The sequence below is a fragment of the Labrus bergylta genome, chromosome 10 (genome assembly GCF_963930695.1).
Source record: "Labrus bergylta chromosome 10, fLabBer1.1, whole genome shotgun sequence".
Classification (NCBI taxonomy): domain Eukaryota; kingdom Metazoa; phylum Chordata; class Actinopteri; order Labriformes; family Labridae; genus Labrus; species Labrus bergylta.
In genome coordinates this window covers 6203011-6223160 of record NC_089204.1, presented here as the reverse complement: position 1 = coordinate 6223160, position 20150 = coordinate 6203011, and the positions used below count along the sequence as shown (strand labels likewise).

The 20150-nt window shown below is 43.1% G+C and overlaps 1 protein-coding gene across 2 annotated transcripts in view; it reads left to right on the top strand.

Annotated features, from left to right (window-relative positions):
• The first annotated feature begins 1499 nt into the window (after window positions 1–1499).
• LOC109989512 (inositol polyphosphate-5-phosphatase A) overlaps window positions 1500–20150 on the top strand; it is a 178073-nt gene continuing 159422 nt past the window's right edge. For both annotated transcript variants that reach the window (XM_020641291.3, XM_020641293.3), the window contains exon 1: window positions 1500–2028. In XM_020641291.3, coding sequence (XP_020496947.1) covers window positions 1951–2028 — 78 coding nt within the window. In that variant the 5' untranslated portion in view covers window positions 1500–1950. The remainder of the gene's footprint in view (window positions 2029–20150) is intronic.

Here is a 20150-nt window from a genome sequence, read left to right as displayed (position 1 = left end):
AACAGAGGTGATTTTGTGTTTTGTTTGTGGTCATCCATATATGTAGATACTCTTTTTTACAATCCTTGAAACTTTACAGCTGGCTCGGCTGCAACCAAACACATGACCTGCCTGTGGGAAATTCTCAATGTACAACTAAATAGTGCTATAGTTATTATTTTATCCCAAATGTTAATCTCAACCTATCACCAAACTGTCAGCTTAAGAAGATTACTCAAAGGTGGAGTCAGCATCATTTTTTGTTGCAGTTTGTAAACATTCAAACCTCTCCTCCTGGGCTCAGCGACCCCAGAAGCGGACACTCACTGCAGGATGTAGTGTGTATGTTACCAGCTTGTACCTACACTGCAAGCTACCACACGCAAGCACACGCTAACAAGTCCCCTATAGGACGCTATAACGAGAATATTTATATCAATGTTATGTGTAGTACACGCTAACAAGGTGTAGCACCTGCCTGTCCAACGCAGGCCATCCCCGGGTGAAAGATAACACCATGTTGAGGGTGAACATTGTGTTGAACAACACTTTATCCGCTTGGCGTTTCACCTCACTCTGATTATATTTTCTCTTCTTTGCCACTATGTCTGTGTCACTCCAGTTTGTCACGTCCAATTCCACTACTAAACTCACCTGTGTGCTGTCATTGGCTGGAGGAAACCCCTCAGCTCCCTGCCAGAGACAACCCTGAGTCAACCAAAACAAAACAAATCCTGAAAATCCTGTCATTGGACAGGGTCTCTGCAGACACAGTCACCATCACACATGTATGGAGGAAAAAGCTATTGAGTCTACCTTTAAACAAGTACAGGTCAGCAAAGTTTGAAGAGGTTCTGCTTTGTCCACAGGGGGGCGCCAAAGTTGACACAACGGCAAAGTTCCTCAGGAGCTTTAAGTGTCATTTTTTAAACTAGCCTGCATTAAAAAAATAACTGCATTATTACAAAATGTACAAGGATTCAAACGTAAGTTGCAGTTGTTTGTGTGTGTATTCCTGACCTACATGTGTAAGTAGCATGATTAAAAAAAGGATTGTCAAAATAGATTTTTCTCTTGGGGATTGATATAGTACATATTTTCTTCTATCCACTTTTGCAACAAAAGCAAAAAGGTTCATGGTCACCATTGTTAATGGTGAGCTTGGAGCCAGTTCTGATATTAAAAGAGGTGCCAAAGTTAAGAAAAAAGAGAAGTATTTGAAATAGAGAATCAATAAAACTGTAAATTAGGAGGAAGAAAAGAGACAACACGCCTACAAAACGATGTGATTGAGCAGTGCTGCAGAGTACCTCGTCTTATAGGCTTTTGTTCTACCAATTATATTTACTTAATTGAAAAAATACCTCCAAAACCAGTGGTGCGTGTCCTTATTTCTTTCCAAGGGTAGCCCATCTGTGTCCGATAATGGACGCCTCTGGCTGTTGTGTTTACGGTGCGCGGCCCCTTTAAGACAGCGCCGTGTTTCCATTGGCACGGTGACGTCAGAGCTCAGCCTCTCCTCTCTAAACAGTGAAGGCAATGGTCCTGGCTCAGAGTCCTGCCGTCGGAGGGAGACTTTTACACTGCTACAAAAAGCCTAGGGAGACCCGGGTCGCTGACATGAACCAGAGCCGTGGGGCACTCGCCGTGGATTAAACCTGAGACTTTTGTGATGGCTCTGAACGGGGAAAAGTAGCGAGAGAAGCAGCAGCAGCAACAGCAGCACGCTAACCACCGCCGACAACGGAGCTTCTACTGCAGAGCAACTCCTGGTTAGATGCACGGCCACTGCTGAAAAATATGCTCCAGCCGAGTCGCCTCAGCCCCGGCTTCAGTCGCACATTCCCTCTCTTATAACCAGTTTTCCTGACACGTTCTCCGGCTTCTTCTTGTTTTACCCTCCCCTCGCTTCTCACCTGTAAAGTCTGCTGTAGCCGTAAGTCCCAGAGATCTTACCTGCGAGACAGAATCATGGCAGGGAAGCTGACAGCAGCGCAGGGCACAGGGATACTGCTGGTGACAGCCAACGTTGGATCTCTGTTCGAGGATGTGAGTTTGTGCATTGATACCTTCACCTGTCTGTCTCATGTTTGTATCGTGTTTGTGGTGAACCTGGTCACGACGCGTGTTCCGTGTGTGTGTGTGTGTGTGTGAAGTAAACACCTATACTCTCTGCACTCACACATGGGCCTCTCAGAACCGTGCACACCCAGTGCTAGCTCTGTGTGTTTACAAGGTTATGTCTTCCACACTTTTCCCCTCACGGTGGTATGAATGACAGCAGACTGATCATTATCTTGGTCGTTATCATATCTATACGGTGTACCTCTGCAGAGCAGTACAGCCTCATGTTAGAAAATATAACTTGTGTGTGAGTTAGATGACAGTTTCTAGGAAGCAATATGAGATATAAGTTTATAGAATATTTGCTTCTGCTGTTTTTTTTTTTTAAATGACTGGACATGCTGCTTTTTTTTCATTTGTTTTAAGTTTTCCTGCAGCACATGAAGTGCAGCTGATGTTTTACACCAGAACTAAATCACTCAAACTCAGTGACTCTGTTTTTAGAAAGGCCAAAAATAATTTAAGAAAAGTGTCAAGTGGTCAGACTTTGACATTTTCTCATGTAAGACCTTTAAAGCTACGTTAACAGTACACCTTTCTAATCTGAGAAGAGATCTTTTTTTCAAGTCGGGTTGACTCTACTAACCATCACGGTTTGTTTATGTTAATTTTTTGAAGATGTATTTTTGGGCTTTTTATGCCTTCATTGTAGAGACAGGACAGTTGACAGAGTCAGAAATCAGGGACAGAAAGAGAGAGAGAGAGAGAGAGAGAGAGCGGACCTGCGGGAAAGGAGCCACAGGTTGGACTCCAAGCCGGGCCACCCGCCTGAGGGACCACAGCTGCCGAACATGGGGCGCCTGCACTAACCACGAGGCTACTGGCCATATAATGCACTTACATGCTTGATCTAAATAGTCAACCAGTGAAATTCAGATTTTCTAATTTGCACATAAAGTGTAGTGATGAAAGAAAAGATGTTAGCTCTTGAAGGCTGCATCAACAGCGAGATAGGAAACGTCTCACATGATTGTGAGTTTTGATACTTCTATAAAGCAAATTGATTTATTTTCCATTCATGTCTGCAGCATCTCTCTGAGCAGGAGGAAAGGGTATCTGTCAGCGTAGATAGATAGTGTGAGGAGTGACACTGCTGAATGCTATCTGTTATCATGTGTTTGGACTCTGTGTTGCAGGCTGTTACCTGGTACCCAATGACTCTAACTGTTACAATGACAAGCTTCAAGTGGAAACACTTTGTGTCACTTTCTGTGTTGTGTCAATAGAGAGCCCCTCCTCCTCTTCCTCTGTCCTCTCTCACCCGTGTGAAGAGCTGATCCCAAACATGAGGGAAGAGCCGTCTCTCCCTCGCTGGAGTAAAGACTATAAATAGATGCTCACAAGCAGAACAGCAGACTTCTGGCAGACGGGGCCAAAATGCACATTAGAGCATGTTTCCTCCTGGTCATGTATGAGGCTATCTATAGTCTGGCCTCCCTTTGGTGTCAGAGATGTGATGAATGGAGTCTTTGTGGACTTTGTGCTTTCCTTAACTTAAGATCTTTTGTCGATGAGAAAATGTTCCTGTTAAGTCTTTAGGCTTCCATAAAACCTCATGATGAGTCCGATCTTTAAACGAGGGAAAAACCTGCAAACCTCTCTTAGCTAATCGCGGCTCACGTTACCTGACCAGCGCTCCTGTATGTACAGCCATGACGAATGTAAACATGGACTCATCCAAACAGCCTCAACACGCGCAGTGTGTTTGGACAAGTGTTCCTGTTTAAGTGCAGGTGTTGATTCAAGCCTTTCATGTCAGAGTTAAAGAAGATGATGAAGTCGAGGAGAGGGACAGTTTGAGAGCGGCTGATGTCAATGAAACTCAACTTGTTCTGCTTCTTCAGAGGATTCTTGCCTCACTGTTTGGCAAAAAGGGCGTCATCTTGAATAGAGAGGGGGCCGATCCGATGTTATATCTGTACCCGGTCCACTATTGACTTAATTTATACAGTATATCGGACTGATGGCGCTGATCCAAGTCACTGATCAAAGAAAGATGGTTGGGCGCTTTAAAGATTCTCAGCTCACACGGTCTTACTTTGAAAACGTTCAAACTGAACTGTGAGAAGTCTCCACAAATCGCTCAGAGGAGAAGGAACAGCTCCATCTATATGATCTAAAGTAACAATCCTTACACTTCAGTTTAAAAGATTTACTTTGAAAAACCTGACAGCTGTTGCGGCTTCCTGTTTGTATTTGAAGCCAGCACAAAGCAATGCAATGCAGGGTTTCACATACTACCAACAACAACATTAACACTGTTAGTTACAATAAGACAAATATCGGTATCAGTATCGGTACATGTGTCGGAATCGTATCGGAACTTGAAAAACGTGCATCGTTGCATCTCTAATCTTGATTTAGTATTGTGACTGAATTTAAGGACGATAGGTGAGCCTCACCATGCAGGGCTGTAGTTCTATCATGCTGTCTTAGTGCTTTCACACTTCTCCTGCAAAACATCAGATATTTGCAGGAAGAGCTGCATGTGTGAACGCAAACAGCCGAATGTTTCACTCGGACTTCACCCGGAGTTTCTCCTCTAGACCCTTAGTATTTTTTCTGCAGAAAGTCAGAGTGAGCTGATGTGAGAACAGAGCAGGATATTCTCCGGAGAATTCACCTCGAGCCAATAGGAGGGGGGAGTGAGGTTTATTCCCTGTGATCGCTGCACGACCATAGACTGTCTGCACGCCACCTCTACCATCTCTGTGCTCTAATGAACCTGCTGCATTATGTTTCCTGTTCTCCAGTATGTTCTCCTCCACTCTTTAGTTCAGATTGAGATTCTGTTCAACTACACGTAGCATTGATATAAATATTCTCGTTATAGCGTCCTATAGGGGACTCTGTTGCGTCGTCCGATACTTCCACGTCTTTTTTTTTAACAACCCACCCCCCCCCCCGTCTGACAGGGATAGTCTCCTGCTGTGAGGTGAAATGTGAACTGCCAGGTCAGGAGAATCTCCGGACCAGTCCTCCTGAAATGATCTAGATATTTTCAGAAAAGCAGATGTGAAAACGTCATTGAGTGTGTATCTATTTGTCATTCTTTCTAAGTTGTATGGAACATAAAAGAATCATGTGTTTTGAAAAGCACTCGTGTTGCCTATAAATGTTGACAGTAACCTGCCGTGGTGCTAAAATATTCTTTCATCTGAGCTTAAGACAGTCATCCTCTTACTCCAAACCTCTAAGCCTTTCTTTCACACTTTAAATGCGACAAACAAACATCAGCTTCGACCGTGTTTACAGCAGCAAACTACTGTTAAGCTGTTATTTATTTAGAAGTGTTCACATGCTCACTTTGTGTTCCTATGATAAAATCCTCCCCCAGGGGAGAGCTGTATTGTTTGGTTGCTATTTGACTGTTTCAACAAGTTAACTCAGGTCGTAAAACAAAACACACGACTCTGAACTAAGGCTGTCAAAGTGATCGATATGTTTCTATGTTTGAAAAGAATACAGTAGAAGTTATTTTCATTATCAATGGCACTGAAGCTTTAATAAAAGTCCAGATCTTCAGTCTTATTTCAAACCAAAAAACGAGGTAAAGAACGAGAGAGAGAGAACATGATCTAAATTGCACAAAAAAGTTTTCCAACATTGGCATCCTTTGGTCTAGGACTTCTTCTGTTGTTGCCGTGGTATCGTTACAGGTATCGATGTTGTTTGATATGAAGGACAGAGGTCGGATTCAACTCACAACCTTTGCCCCTATGACTATTGACGCTAGGCTATGAGGCGCTGTAAACATTTGTTGTTTGTCAGTTTTAAATATTCAAGTGATGATGTTGGGACTGAAAAACTCTCCTATGCCTCTAAAATTCTTCTTAACCCTCCCAGACCTCCTACTGACAAACATGTTAACAATCATCATAATGTTTGAATGATGAACATAACCATTTAGCATAGGTTTTAGAGATTCTACACATCTGAGGCATAAAAATACTCCAAGAACTTCCACTACAAGGTCAGAAAATTTCAAATGTAGGCACTATTAGGTCATTGATTTTGCAGAATCTCAAGGGTTAATTTATACTTTATTTAAAATGTTAAATGTTGACCTCGTGCTGAAAGGGTTAAGATGATTTAGATCTTGGAGCTTTAACGTACTCTATCCTCCATGATGCTTTCAGTCCCTCCAAGCTTCAGGGTATCTTCTCCCCAGTCTTGGTTTTCCGTTCCCATCATCATGGAGCTGCGGGGGGGGGGGTCCCATGGCACCTGCAGGAATCTTCATCTAAAGTCAGTCTGAAGTACAAAGCCCAACACATGTGTAGCTACTTACTGACACGCCTAAACTGTCTACTGTTTTTATTTTTTATATTTTTTAGTCCTGCTCACGGCCATTACAGGAAAAGAAAAGACTAAGTCAGTTATGGACTCGTCTCATCATGTGAATTAACAACACAGCCAGGTTGAACTCCAGCAGGAAACTCGTGCCAGGTTCTGGGCAGGTTCCTATCCGACATATTTGAAGAGCTCTAGTGTGTTTTCCTTTCAGTATTGGTTTTGTTTAAACAGGTGGACATCTTGCCCGCTGGTCCTGCGTGTCACCAAATAACAGGACGATGAGGGGCGGGTTTTCCTTTTTCAAAGAAGTGTGAAGTTTGAAGGTAATTTACTCTACCAACACCAACCAGTTACAGGAAGTAACCTCTTAAAATAAAGTCTGCAACCACAAATCCTTCTGCATAGAGATAGGCACGGTTAGCTTACTAAACGTTGCCCTCCTTGCCAGTTGGCATCAGAACTACTAGATAGTTTAACAAATTATTATTTTGATCAATCCAGGCCCACAATTCTAGGAAAATGTTGTCTACGCTGTAACACAGCTGCCTGCCACTAAAGCCAGGGCTCTACCTCCGATGTATGGCTACGGCCAGGCTGCCATAATGCTCTACTTCCTTGACGTAAACAAGCAAAGTGGACAGATGGCATCTTGTAGAGCAGTTTTTGGAATATTTTGTTCTAGAATATGGAGATAAAGTTGTATGCAGGCTGTGTCAGGTTAAACTGATCGTAGCAATGTGCAACTAGCACGGGAATGTGGATGCTAATTTGCTGAGCGGACTGAAGGCCGGTTGTGCTAACACTGCTAACCTTAGCCACACTGAGAAGCCAATTTGACATTACTGACCTGCAGACTTTGTGATCCAGTGTTTAACCATGTTAAATGTTGACTGCTTTCTGAGCTATATCTGAACTTTACACTAGCTGACAAGTCTGAATATACACTTGTAATCAATGGACTTCTATTTTTTGGGAGGACGTTTTGCCTTTTAATCTATAGGACGGTAGACAGAGTTTTAATCCAGATAGAGAGAGTGGGGAATGACATGTGGGTGGGAAAGGAGCCACAGGTTGGACTCCAACGCCGGCCCCCTCTTGAAGGACCATAGCCTCTGTACATGGGGCGTGACATAACTGTTCGGCCATCTGTGCCCCTCAAACACCTTTTAATTAGTCGCCCTGGAGTTGTTACCAGGTTCCTTCAGCTGGTAGATCACATATGTCATCTGGCACTGGGTGACCTCACATCTACCAGGAGGAGGAGCTGGATAGCATTGTTGGAAAAAGGGAAATGTGGACCACTGCGTCCCGTCTTAGAACAACAGAAGAGATTGGATGGATTAAGCGATTTTGTGACGAAAGCAGCTTTGGAAGTCTCTGTGAGTTCAGTATGAACCTAAATAACCCCCACCTCAAAAAACACAACACTTTTCCACTGTGGTTCATTCCAGAGAAAACAAACTATAGGTGTTATTTGACGGATCATATCATCGTGATGTTTGGAGACGTTCCAGTGGAAAGCTCCGATGGACTCATCCAAGTGATGAAAATCAGACAAACAGATGACAGCAGGATGTCAGCTGATGTGTTGCTCTGCTCTCCTTGTGGACAGATCATTCAGTAAAGATCACTCCTAATGAAGGCTCTTACATTCTCCTCCAGTGCTCTCATCGCAGTTTAACACTGGCTGGCTCTCTCCTCATGACATGCACCTCCTTGATTGCACAGCCAAGATGACCATATGGTGATGCAATGGGTTGCTATGAATAGTCCTCCTTGTGAGTTTGGTCCTACAAATGATTTCTCTTCATCTCTCTGTTACTCCTGCCTCCTGCTCCCTCTCCTTCTGCCTCTCCTGTCCACTGACGGCTCCTTCACTCAGGCCATCACATTAAAGAAGGCATATTTACAACACAGAGGATAGAAACAGAGTAGGAAGTAGTTGGAGGGGGAGGTTGCACTTCGCCCATGAGGATTCTCAATACAGTGCTTAGTCCAAGTTGAAAAATGTTCAAAAATATAAAGGCAGCACATCTCGAGTTCAAAGTTAAGGAGCCACAAAACACTAACGTTTGGGGTCTTAAAGACTTGTCAGATTAAATACGTTTTTGTTTTCCCAACAGAAACAGAACTTTGTTGTTGAAGACAATTATCTGTTACATCACTCTCTTCAAAGGCACCAGACTCCATTCACAAAAACACTAATTCAACCTCGAAGGGAACGGTTACTTGTCTGCTGCTGCCTCCATTGGTTCATTTTTTTCATGTAACTGTGTGGTACAAAAATATTGTGTTGGATCCAAACCAACCATTGAAAACATAAAAGTAGCTTCAATAACGCAAACAATGATGGAAGCAGAGGCAGAACAACAACAACTCCTAGTAAATAGTAAATGGTCACACCTACACATTCACACACTGATGCTAGAGGCTGCTATGTAGTGAGACCATCAGAAGTAACTCATCATACACATTCATACACCACTGACAAGCAGAAGGAGCAACTTGAGGTTAAGTCTCTTGCCCAAGGACACATGTGACATGTTGCTACAGGAGCTGGAGATTGAACCCCAGACCTTCCAGTTTAGAGACGACGACTCTACCAATTGAGCTCTCTGAGGTAGAATCACTGCTTTGGTAAATGGAGTTTGGATGCTCTGAAGAGAGTGATGTAACCACCCTCCTCTCTCTCTGCAGGCATCCTTTCTGTTAGATTGTCAAAATAACAATCTGAGCCTGTCAAATGGTGCGTTCAATTTACCTCAGAACTCGGATCTCGGAACTGGGAATGACGTCACACCTTCCAGTTGCAAGTCGGAAAAGCAACATGGACGCCTCCAGTAGGACTTTTTGTTTTGTTAGCTAATACCAGACGATAACAACACACTACGTGATAGTTTCTGACCGAAAATAACATGAAAACACCTCCACAGAGAGAACTTGCACGACACATTGGTCTGATCGATTTAATTACACAAAAAGACGATTAAGCTGCCGATAAACTCAACAGTTACAGCTTAAACATCCCTGTCGATGCACATAGCAGCCATATTGGATCTGAACTCGGGCTACTGAAGATTCTCAGAGTTTCCAGGTCGGAATTTCGACTTCAGGGGGCGTTCCTGATGACGTATCAGACCGGCAACTCGGAATTTCCGACCTTCGAGATCAAATGGAACGCAGCAAAAAACACATTTACTCCCGGGGATTTTGTTGCAGCCATTACAGCCTGTTTCATTGCTGCGAGCTAAATTAATCTATTGGAGCAACTTCACCATGTTTGGCTCTTATTGGTCATTGGAATCACAGAACATATTAAAGTTGGGCCCATAGTCCCCCCCTTGATCCCCAGCAGAGATCCTAGAAACTATATTTAGCCTTTGGTCACACAGCACGTGATGGTAGTGAATTCCCTAACTGAATAAACGTTATTGAGCGCACAGGATGTGTATTTATAGCGTTGGCAGGAGCAGTGTGAATGTGTGATAGCAGACATGACGCTGCGTTGTTGGGGGGGGGGGGGGGGGGGCTCACCATGTGAATACAGCCTGATTCCTGATGTCGGGTTCAACTTTGAGACCCTTTCTAGCTTTTATGAGGAGAGACTGTGACTGAGTAATTCAACTGACAGTTGAGTGTTGTTGTGTTTCTTCCTCTGCCAAAGTCTGTTCCAGTGTGTTGCTGCAGGAGTGGAAAAGTTTATGAAAGAAAGATCAGATGATGCTATTTTGGTTTCCCTCCCTGCTCTGCCCTCCTCCATCCTTTCATAACACACCGAGGCAGAGGGAAAGAAGATGTTGGAGAGAGCTGAAAACCTTTCCCTCAGCAGTCTGAAGCATCATGCAGGGGAACAGATACAACTCATAAATCAGAATAATGAATACCCTTTACAGGTACCCAACGTTACATGAAAGTTGGGATTACTCATGTCTTATTTAACCCTTTAAGGGAGTGTCTTTATTTGTATCTTGTCTTTATGGAGATGTCGTGATTCTTGGAGTAGCTTCAATCTTTCAAACATCTCAGTCACATATACCTCTGTGTGTGTGTCATTTCCCCTCACACCCTCTCTTTGGCTGCTGCATAAAGCTCAACTCATCAGATCAGCGGGGTGGGGGGGGCGACATGGAGGCATTTGGTAAAAAATTCAGATGAGCTCAAAGTTAGAGAAGGACTGTAAGCTGAGGTCTCAAACTGAATGCACAGATTGAACTTGAATCTTGGGGTTTCCTAAAATAGATTCAGACTAAGGCTGCATGGTTGATCTTTAAAAAAATGACGATCTTGTGTCATTACATATAGTTTCTGAATGATGCCGATTCACTTGCTTGTACTTCCCTGTATACAGAACATGCATGACGGTATTTTCTTCTTGTGTCAGAAGAAGACTCTTGAGTTAGTGAGGATTAATGGAAGCACAGTTTGCTCTAAAAAATAACACATTCATTTGCATTCGTAAACATGATCCTGAAAGATGCATATTTGTTAAATGATGAAAATGAATGGCTCGCTATGTTTCCCTCATTTCCTGTCTTGTTGAACGGCTTCAACACGTCAGCAGTGTCTTGTAGATCCAAAGCTGTGTGAACGAAACATGCTAGAGAAAGCTCTAAGAGAAACAGAGCTGACATTTTAGAACAGAGAATAACCTTTTCCCTTGAAACTCCAAATGTACTGAACATTTCTGAAAATAACCCTGCAGAGTTGCATGCACAGCTTTCACTAAAAAGTGTAGAACCATCTTTCATCCAACCACCAAAAATCATGTTTTTATTCATGCAATAAAAATGTGCAAAATGTACCATATCGTCTTTTATTGTGACATCACTCTCACATCTCAACAGAATCAGGTTTCATGAGTGCCAACTTGTCCGCTCCACAGTCTGCAGATTGAAATATGGAGTTATAACGCTGCAGCATTAGGAGATGTTTTATATGTTATGACCCTGCAGACTAAAGGATACCAGACCTCTGCACGTACACAGGTTGTTAGCTGACAACATGCAGAGAGGAGTACTGAAACCTGTAACAGACCTCCATGTCACACACACACACACACACACACACACACACACACACACACACACACACACACACACACACACACACACACACACACACACACACACACACACACACACACACACACACACACACACACACACACACATTCTATGTGGATCTCCCTCAGCGTCTCCTTCATGTTCATACCGGCATGCTGAGTCTGTCATTGTGTTAGAGGGTGTAGAGTGAGTGTTAAGTGCTGTATTTTTAGATCATTCACAAATAGAAAAAGCTGTAAGTAACCTTTTACACCAAACAAAGAAATCCACTTGACTTAGAGATGAAAGTACGTATCCTTTAAAGAGACTCTAGGAACATAATTATGGACCCCACATTAAATGTAAACTGTGTTGAAAGCTGCTCGCCCTCCTCTTTGCCACTTCCTGTCAGATTCTTTTTTTCCAAACTTTGCACTAACCTGAGACCCTGTCCCGGTGCGGACCAAGTCTAGAAAGTGGTCTGGTAGCTGGAGAGGTGCCAGCTCACTTTCTGAGGTGCCCTTGAGCAAGGTACCAAACCCCCAACTGCTCGTGCGCTCTTTCATGTGCAGCCCTGTCACTTTGCATCTCTCCATTAGTGCACGTCCACAGCATGTGCATGTGTGTGTATTTCAGACTGTATGTGTGTCATGCCTCAATAACAGAGTGTTGAAGTTACTTCCCCTTGAAGTATGAATGAAGTTTGAGAAGAAAAAGAGCATTGCAACTTTTTAAAAAGACGTCAGTCAGTAAACAACGATCAAAGTGAAGACTGCAGGATGATTGATATCTGTGTCATGCACGGCGACTTCTCACTGATCATGACCTCTTTCTGTGTTGATGTGGTCGGAAAGTTCTCAGCCCGTTCTTCTCACCTTTTCCTGAAACTCTCTGCTGGAGGAGGAGGCTGACTCTGAGGATGCTCTTCTTTTTTTTAACTTGGCAGCAGAGACAGTTTTGAGTTTTCTGTTTTCCTGTGTCATGAAGCTGTTGGTATTTATACCTGGGAATGTGTGTGTGCTGTGTTTATGTGCAGCGCTGCAGTGTGCGTCAGCGCTGTTTATCAGAGGAATTTGGCTCACTTTCATGTTGTAAACCCGAAGTGTGTTTTAAAGATTGCGCTTAGCAACGGCAGGCTGACGGTTAGCCCTGCGTGTGATCCTCTTCAGCTCTGTACCATCAGACTGATGATTCAGTGAGTCTCTCCTCGCTGGTTGTTACAGTCACACATAGAACACATGAACGAGTACACGCTTTCCCCTGAGACGCACAAAGCGCTCATAACTCCTTTTATCTCCTGAGAAGCCTTTTCTTCAGCTCTCTGCACGGAAAGAGATGCAGAGTGTGGCAACATGACTTTACAGGCCGGGACAGAAATATGGAAATAATCTGATCAGATTTGTTTACAGCATCTGCTCACTTATTTGTGTCATCAAACTGTCATGTTGGAGGAATCCTTTCCCTGAACTGTGTTTTCCTCTAAACAGCGTTCTGCCTCGAGGAAAAGCTGACTTGATTTATTCCATCGTAGAGTTCAGATCTGGTCGTTTATTTTTGAACTTTTTTTTTATCAGAAGATGACGTTTTACATCGTTGGTCATTTAGTCGAGTCTAAGCTCTCCGTCCGACAGCGTCTGTTGTGCTGACACCAGCGTGAACTAAACTGTGAAGTTGTGTTTTTGTACCGCAGTCGGGCTGAGACGTTTGAGTCCTCCATGAAAAGAGCTCATCATCAAACACACTGAGTGATGTGAGACATTTGAGTGTCTTTACGAGCAGCTAACAGAAGGTGCAGAGCTCCCTGGAGTTAGCTGAGTGCACGCTGTTAGCCGAGCCTTCAGGTAAAATAACACGTCGGCTTAGTTTGAAGATGGATCTTTGATCTATGTTTGTAGTTTAGTGAAGCGTGCTTATTTGTGTTAGACGAGAAGACTGATAACACACTCTTTACTGAACTGAAGATAAAATGACAGCCAATCAGAAGCTTTAGCATAAAGAAGCTAATCTGTCTCTCTTTTTTGAGATTAAGATCCGTCCAACGAAACATCTAAAGGTTCAGTCAGACTAAAAGGGGGGAAAATGTACCTGTAAGAGTTTAAAGCACCAGGTCTGTTAGCTGCGTTCAGATCCAATGAAACGTGACGATTCAGCCCTTTTTAGATGTGTCGGCAGGATAAACACTGTCATTGGTTCATGTGTCCCAGAGTGGATTTTTCAACAAACCAATCAACTTCTGATGCATTCCAGAAAGTGGAGAAATCCAAACTCTGATTGGCTAATCAAAAGAGAAATTATAAACTAATGCAATTTCCCAAACGACTTTATTTGAATGCCTTCGTGTTGCCCGTCATCAAGTCACTGATTCACATCCTGTCAGTGAGTTTCTGTGTTTTTTGGTCATGTGAGAAATCAGACCAACTTCAGCTCTGCTTGAGAAGATGTGACCTTCTCATTCAGCCTTATCCAAACCCTGATGGAACGAGGCAACTGAAAGTTTCTGTGTCCATCAAGATGCCCAGTGCTTAGTGCATGTGCCCTACAGAATGTACGAAGGCTTTAGTCCTCCAATGGGCGGCCCGGGTTTTGAATCTGACCTGTAGCTCCTTTCCTGCATGTCATACCACATTCTGTCTCCCTCTGTCCTGGATTTCTGAGTTTATCTACTGTCCTGTCTCTTAGTGAAGTCCGAAAAAGCCCAAAAATAAACCTTTTAAAAAAACAAACCAACATGTGGTATTGAATAATGGAAACTTTTGAAAATCTTATACACACACGTGTGCAGCGAGTGGACATCATGTCCTCTAGCTTGGTTGCTCTTGTTTTTGCTTTTGCTCCTTTTAGATGTGAAATAATCAGTCCTTCTGCGTTACCTCGATCTGTGGCTGCAGCATCAACATCAAACACGACGTATTAAACTGTTCAGGAAACTTCTCATATGATGTATAAATGAACAACAACTGTTCAGAAAATAAGCTGACAAATCAGACATCTATCTGCACTTCTTCTAAGATGGACTTTTCTGTATCCTTGTTGGAACGTTCTGAAGACTATCAGAGCACCTCCCTGTGTGAGAGCAGAGTGTTTTATGACATATCTGAAGGGAGATGATCGCCACATGTCGGGTCCTGCTCTGCAGACTCACGCTGGGTCCTGCTCTGCAGACTCACGCTGGGATGAACTGGTTCTGCAGGTTAGACCAAGAAGTAAACATTTGGACACTTGGGGAAGGTCTTTATGAGCAAACTTTCACCTGCAGGCTTTCACACAGTCTGCAGACACTCAGTCGTTTTTAAGGCTAATGCATGTAGACTGGTTCTGCACTTTGACCCCTCACAGAGACCTCTACAGTCTCCCTTTCTGTGTGCAGGTTTCTCTCACAGACTCTGAGCCTCACAGTACCCAGCAGAGCGGCTGTTTATTTAACCCACAGCCTTTGATGGGGAGGGCTTATTGTCTGTGCTCCGTGGCTGAATATTTCCATGTTAAAGCCTTTTGTTTTCTTTTTCCACCCTGAAAAAGAACGAGCAGGTCTGGTCGAGTCATTAAGCAGAGCCGGGTGCTGACTGGGATTCTGACCTCACTTTTCCATCCGGCCTGTGTCGGGTTTCCTGCTCCGGGTTCGTGCATTTATCCAACCACCTTGATGCTGTTACTGTACGCTGTGCTTCTGTAAACATCAGCTGGTCATGAAGAACATTTCTGGAGAATTTAAAGGGCGCATCAATCGAACGTTTGTTCTCCGTCACTCAGCATTCTGCTGAGCTGAAACAGAAAATCTCCCTCCCAATGAAGAGTGCGTGTTTGTCTGTTTGACGCCCGCTGCTTCCCATTTAAGGCAAACAGAGCTGATGGAGTGATACGTAACACTCTCTCCGCTCCACTCCATCTCTACTGAAATAGCTGGTAGCTCCTGTTAGACGTGACATGACGCTCAGAGGAGATTCAGTCGTGCATGAATCTGATCTGAGAGCAGAGAGTCGATACTGTAGATCAGGGAAATATGGAAATGTTACACTTTGAGTAAGGTGATATGTTCTCTGGATCTTATAGGTTTATATGCAAACATTTGGTGTAGTGGTTTACTTTGTGGTGAACACAATGACAACTGAATCTCGGCTGCAGGAGATGATTGTTGACCTTGAATAATCCTCTTGAGTCATTTTCACATCTGCACTCCTGAAAATATCTAGATAATTTCAGGAGGACTGCTCCATTGCTACTGTCTCCATTGCTCACAATATCACGATGCAAACCGATATTTAAAGAGGACGTATGATACCCCTTCTCCACCTTTTCAAACAGTCCCCTGTGGTCTAAATGAAACATATGTGCTGTGCTTTGGTCAAAATATAACATGAATCAAGCACCAGAGGAGGTTTGTGACCCTGTATAAACCAGCTCTCTCAGAACGCTCCGTTTTGGTGTGTGTGTCTCTTTAAATGCAATGAGCCCCCCCTGAGTTTTCCCAGTAGACATCACTCCTCTGCAGCGACAATAAAAATGGCGGACCTGTGCTAAAGTTTTGTTCTAGTCTGGGGGTGGAGTCCATGGGTGGAGATATCAGGGGACGGGAGGGGAATTTTTTTTTTTTAACAGAATCCCACTGTGACATCACAAGGAGAGCAAATTTGAAACTGAGCATTTTTCTCTGTGTTGTAAGACTTATGCAGACCACAAACAAAAGACTGGATGGGTTTATTTCACATTTTGTGGATCAGTAAACACTCAGGTTACCAAATATATGTTCAACAACACTGTCAGAGTGGATTTTTCATAATATGTCCCCTTTAATATAAATCCAGATCTCTGCACAGCCCTATGATGTTTGTTCTGTGTGAATAATGTTCATGGAAATCTTTGCTCGGGGGGCTGATGCCGGTCACCTCTTGCTGCATCCAGAAACACTGTGCTGTCTCCCTCCTTCAGATGCAAATAAAGGACCAGCTGCACCTCTGCGGTGGATGTTGTGTGGGGATGCTCGGAGGGTGGGGGTAATGAGACCTGCTGCGGTGTTGGAGCTCATGCGTCTGCTTTAATTACTGCATCATTAGTCCTCCCACTCTCAGCCTCTGCCCTGGAGAAACTCCGGCTCACAGCAGTTTTAAAAGAAGAATACTGAACATGAGATCAGACCCGAGATCTCACACAGAAAAATGTACTTTAAGCAAGAACACAACAATGAAAGCTTGATCGCTCTGACCTGTGGCAGCTGGTCTACTTCTGTCTGAATGAAATGATCTTCATGCCCCATGTTAGACACACACAGGAGGCTGTGTAGCATTTTGATCTCTTCTACCAAAACCACACACACACTAGTTTTCTTAGAAAGCTGGTGTGAGACACGTCTTTCCTGTTTAACAAGAGGTTTATAAATAATTAATAAATGGTGAGTTTGGTCAGGCACCTGAAGGGACTCTGTTAAGAACTGATTCATGCATTAGGTCTGAACTTTAACTCCTCCCGTGAAGCTCTTAACAAATGACACAACACATCATTTAAGAAATATTAAGTATGATGAGGAGGGTTGTCATAACGACATTTAAAATGGTGCTATTATCTTGTAAAATGCAAATGAAGTCGATAACAAGGCAACAAAAATGTGCTGAAATCCCCTCTGCTTAATGAAATGTGTGGAAGACATTTGAAAATTGTGCCTCGAGTTTGCTAATATTTTGTACATTTAAGGTCAAGACTGAAACTTTAAGATTTTCAGAAAAGTTTTCTTTTTGTCTTTACGACTTCTAATCTTTCAGTTTCTGGTGTGATTGAGGGCAGTTGATTTGTGACCTGATAGATTAAAACGTGCTAACTGCTGATATCTTGCAGCCGATCCGTCCCGTCTGCAGGCTACGATAACTGAATGATGTCTACCAGGAAGACTGAAGCCTTTGTGCTGATGCAGGGGTGTGTCCAGGCTTTTATGATTGGGGTGGCCCAACAGGGACATGTCCTTACGCAAGGGCTGCATTAAGTTTTCCTGCACAGAAAATGTGCCACATTAAATTAAAAAGGAAGCTACTTACAGCCTTTTGCAACACAAGGCTTTATCTGTGGATCCTTAAAGAAGAACTTAGATTTTATCGTTTCAAGACACCTGGTATCGAAATTAATTGAACATTTCGACACACGTGCAGCAACAACTGGACATCATGTCTCCTGGCTTTGTTGCTCAAGTCGTTGCTTTTGGGCAAAAACTTGTATTCACATCTCTTGCATAATTAATGACAATCAGAAGCAAAGCACAATTTGTAAAATCATTGAAATTGCAAAAGTGATCAGAGCCATGACCTAAAAAAATAGTTTTTGATCTGTTGCAGCCAAACTTGGGGAAACTGTTTCTATAATGTGATGGAGTTTTGAATGTATTTGATATTTTGCAGATTGCATTCAAAGATCAGTCATTGAGCTTGAGGTGCAGTTTGACAGAACGTATCCTCGACTTTAGTTGAGGTGTGTAATCACAGCGACTCAAACCTGCACGTGTGCACTGCAGCATCAAACGTACGGTCGACTACGAGGCTTCTCATTTTCACGGTAAGCTCTTGATAGTATTACACCTCATTAGAAAAGTGTAAAGTTGAGCTCTTACTAATCCCATTAACAACCGCTTTGCTCTGTTCACATGTCCCTGTGAGCCCCCGACAGTGAGACTGTGAGGTGGCGTGCAGAATACCAGGACGCTGATGCTGTTACCAAACAATGTTTTATTCAAATATTTCTACATTTAAAGTCAGATTGTATGTGTGCACATACAAGGAATTTGAATCAGTTAAATCATGTCACAGCACGGTGACATTCCTCCTCTTTTCTCGGTGATTCATCGCTAAGGGGAAGAGTTTCTGCCCGACAGGATGTCTCTGTAGAAACTGGGGGCTGAAGGGGTGCTCTCTGACATGATTAGTTCAACTTTATAGAAATGCAAAAGTGTGTTCAACGATGTTTTTTTTACCTCAGCATGATGACACTTTGCTACTGCTGCTACCGCTAGCTGTGGTCTCGGAGACCGCAACACATCAAATTCGGTGCATCAAATTCAGGCCGTGTTTAAGAACCACAAATGCTCATACCAGATGAGATCTTTGCTGCACCTGCTGCACTTTGTGTCCTTCTCTTTTTTTTGTGTAACTTAGCTAAACTTTCAGTCAAGTGCTACGGTCCGCCATGACCCTCTTCTCACAGCTTTGTTGACTTACTGTGTAACTACAGTAACGATGTAATGTTATGTCATGGCAGATTTGTACTACTTTAATGGTTTGTAAAATTCTCAATGAGGTTAAGTGTTGAAAGATTTATGTTTTGGTACAGAACCGAAAAGAGGAATCGAAATGCACGTGCCTCATTGAATCCAAGAATCTTAGAAATTTAGAACCAGGTAGGAACTGGTTCTTGATCCCAACCCTTTTTTGTGTAATTGTTTTATTTTTACAGAATTAATATTATTGCAAACATTATTAATGGTGATGCAATTTCTCCTGAGAAACAAGAACCCAAGTTTTTAGATCAATTTCAGCAAATTTCTGCAGAATATAACTTCAGAAGAAAAGACTGAAATGAAGGATTAGATTTTTGAGGAGTGAATGCAGCATAAAGATGATTTAAAATATAAGATCGACACCAATAATTGTGTTTTAGACTGTGTTATTCAGTGGATCTATGCTTAAAATCCTCCGCTCTGTTTAGTCATGAAACGCTGGTGGGAGGAGGACCCCGCCCTGCTGAACTCCCCTCTCTGTCACTTTGCCTTCTCCACTTTTTCCAGCCCATACGTGTGATTCTGCACACACTCGTTTGTCGCATGTGTGTTCTTATCATCCCTTGCAGAGGGTTATCACTCGGTCTTCCCCTGAAGTTTCCACTGCTCACAGCTGGAACAATGCAGACCACCCCCCGACCCCCCCTTCCCTCTCGCTCTGCAGCTCTCTGACTCTCCTCCTGTTGCTAAATTTAGACCCCGACCATGACTAAATCTTTGTCAAAGACATCCTATTATTTCTTTATGGTCCGGACTCTGGGAAACGCTGTGACACTTAAGAATTGAGCCTCACCCACATTTCCTCCTGCAGTGACAAAAACAGTGAGGAGGCCATAAATCAAGAAGGGGGAGGGGGGTGTTAAAGGGTCAAGTTGTGATTGGATTGTCTAAATAATGTTCTTCCTGGTGCTTTTTGTGGCAGAAGTTTCCGCAGGGACACATTTCTAACTCCTCTCTGTTTTGATTGCTCTCTGTTGCAACATTTCCATCCACATGTCTGCTGTACCAGAGGTCTGCTAATCAGCGCGTCTTCAGCTCCCTTTTTAAAAAAAACAAAAAACCCACCTCAAGACGACCTTAAAGATGGCCGTCATCGCTCCGGCGTTGCCTTTTCACGCTGCATCAAACACCATGGTCACACTGCTGACGCATGGTGTGATCTGTCACAGTGCTGACATTAAGGAAGCTGAAGAGATGTTACGTCTGTGAAATATTACACAGCTGAGTCTGTGTTCGCTGTGACGTTTACCATTCAAGGTTTCTGTTAAATGAGGTTTGACCTCTTCTTCTGCGTCCTGATTCAGGAACAATTTCAGCAGCTGAAGGGTTTGCTGTTTAATAGTTGTTGTAGTTCTTCTTCTTCACTTCTACTTTGACTTTGTCCACTTTTTCCTCTTCTTTTGCTCCTCATTTAACTTCCTGTACATCATTTGTTTCTACTTCTTTTATTGTTTCTC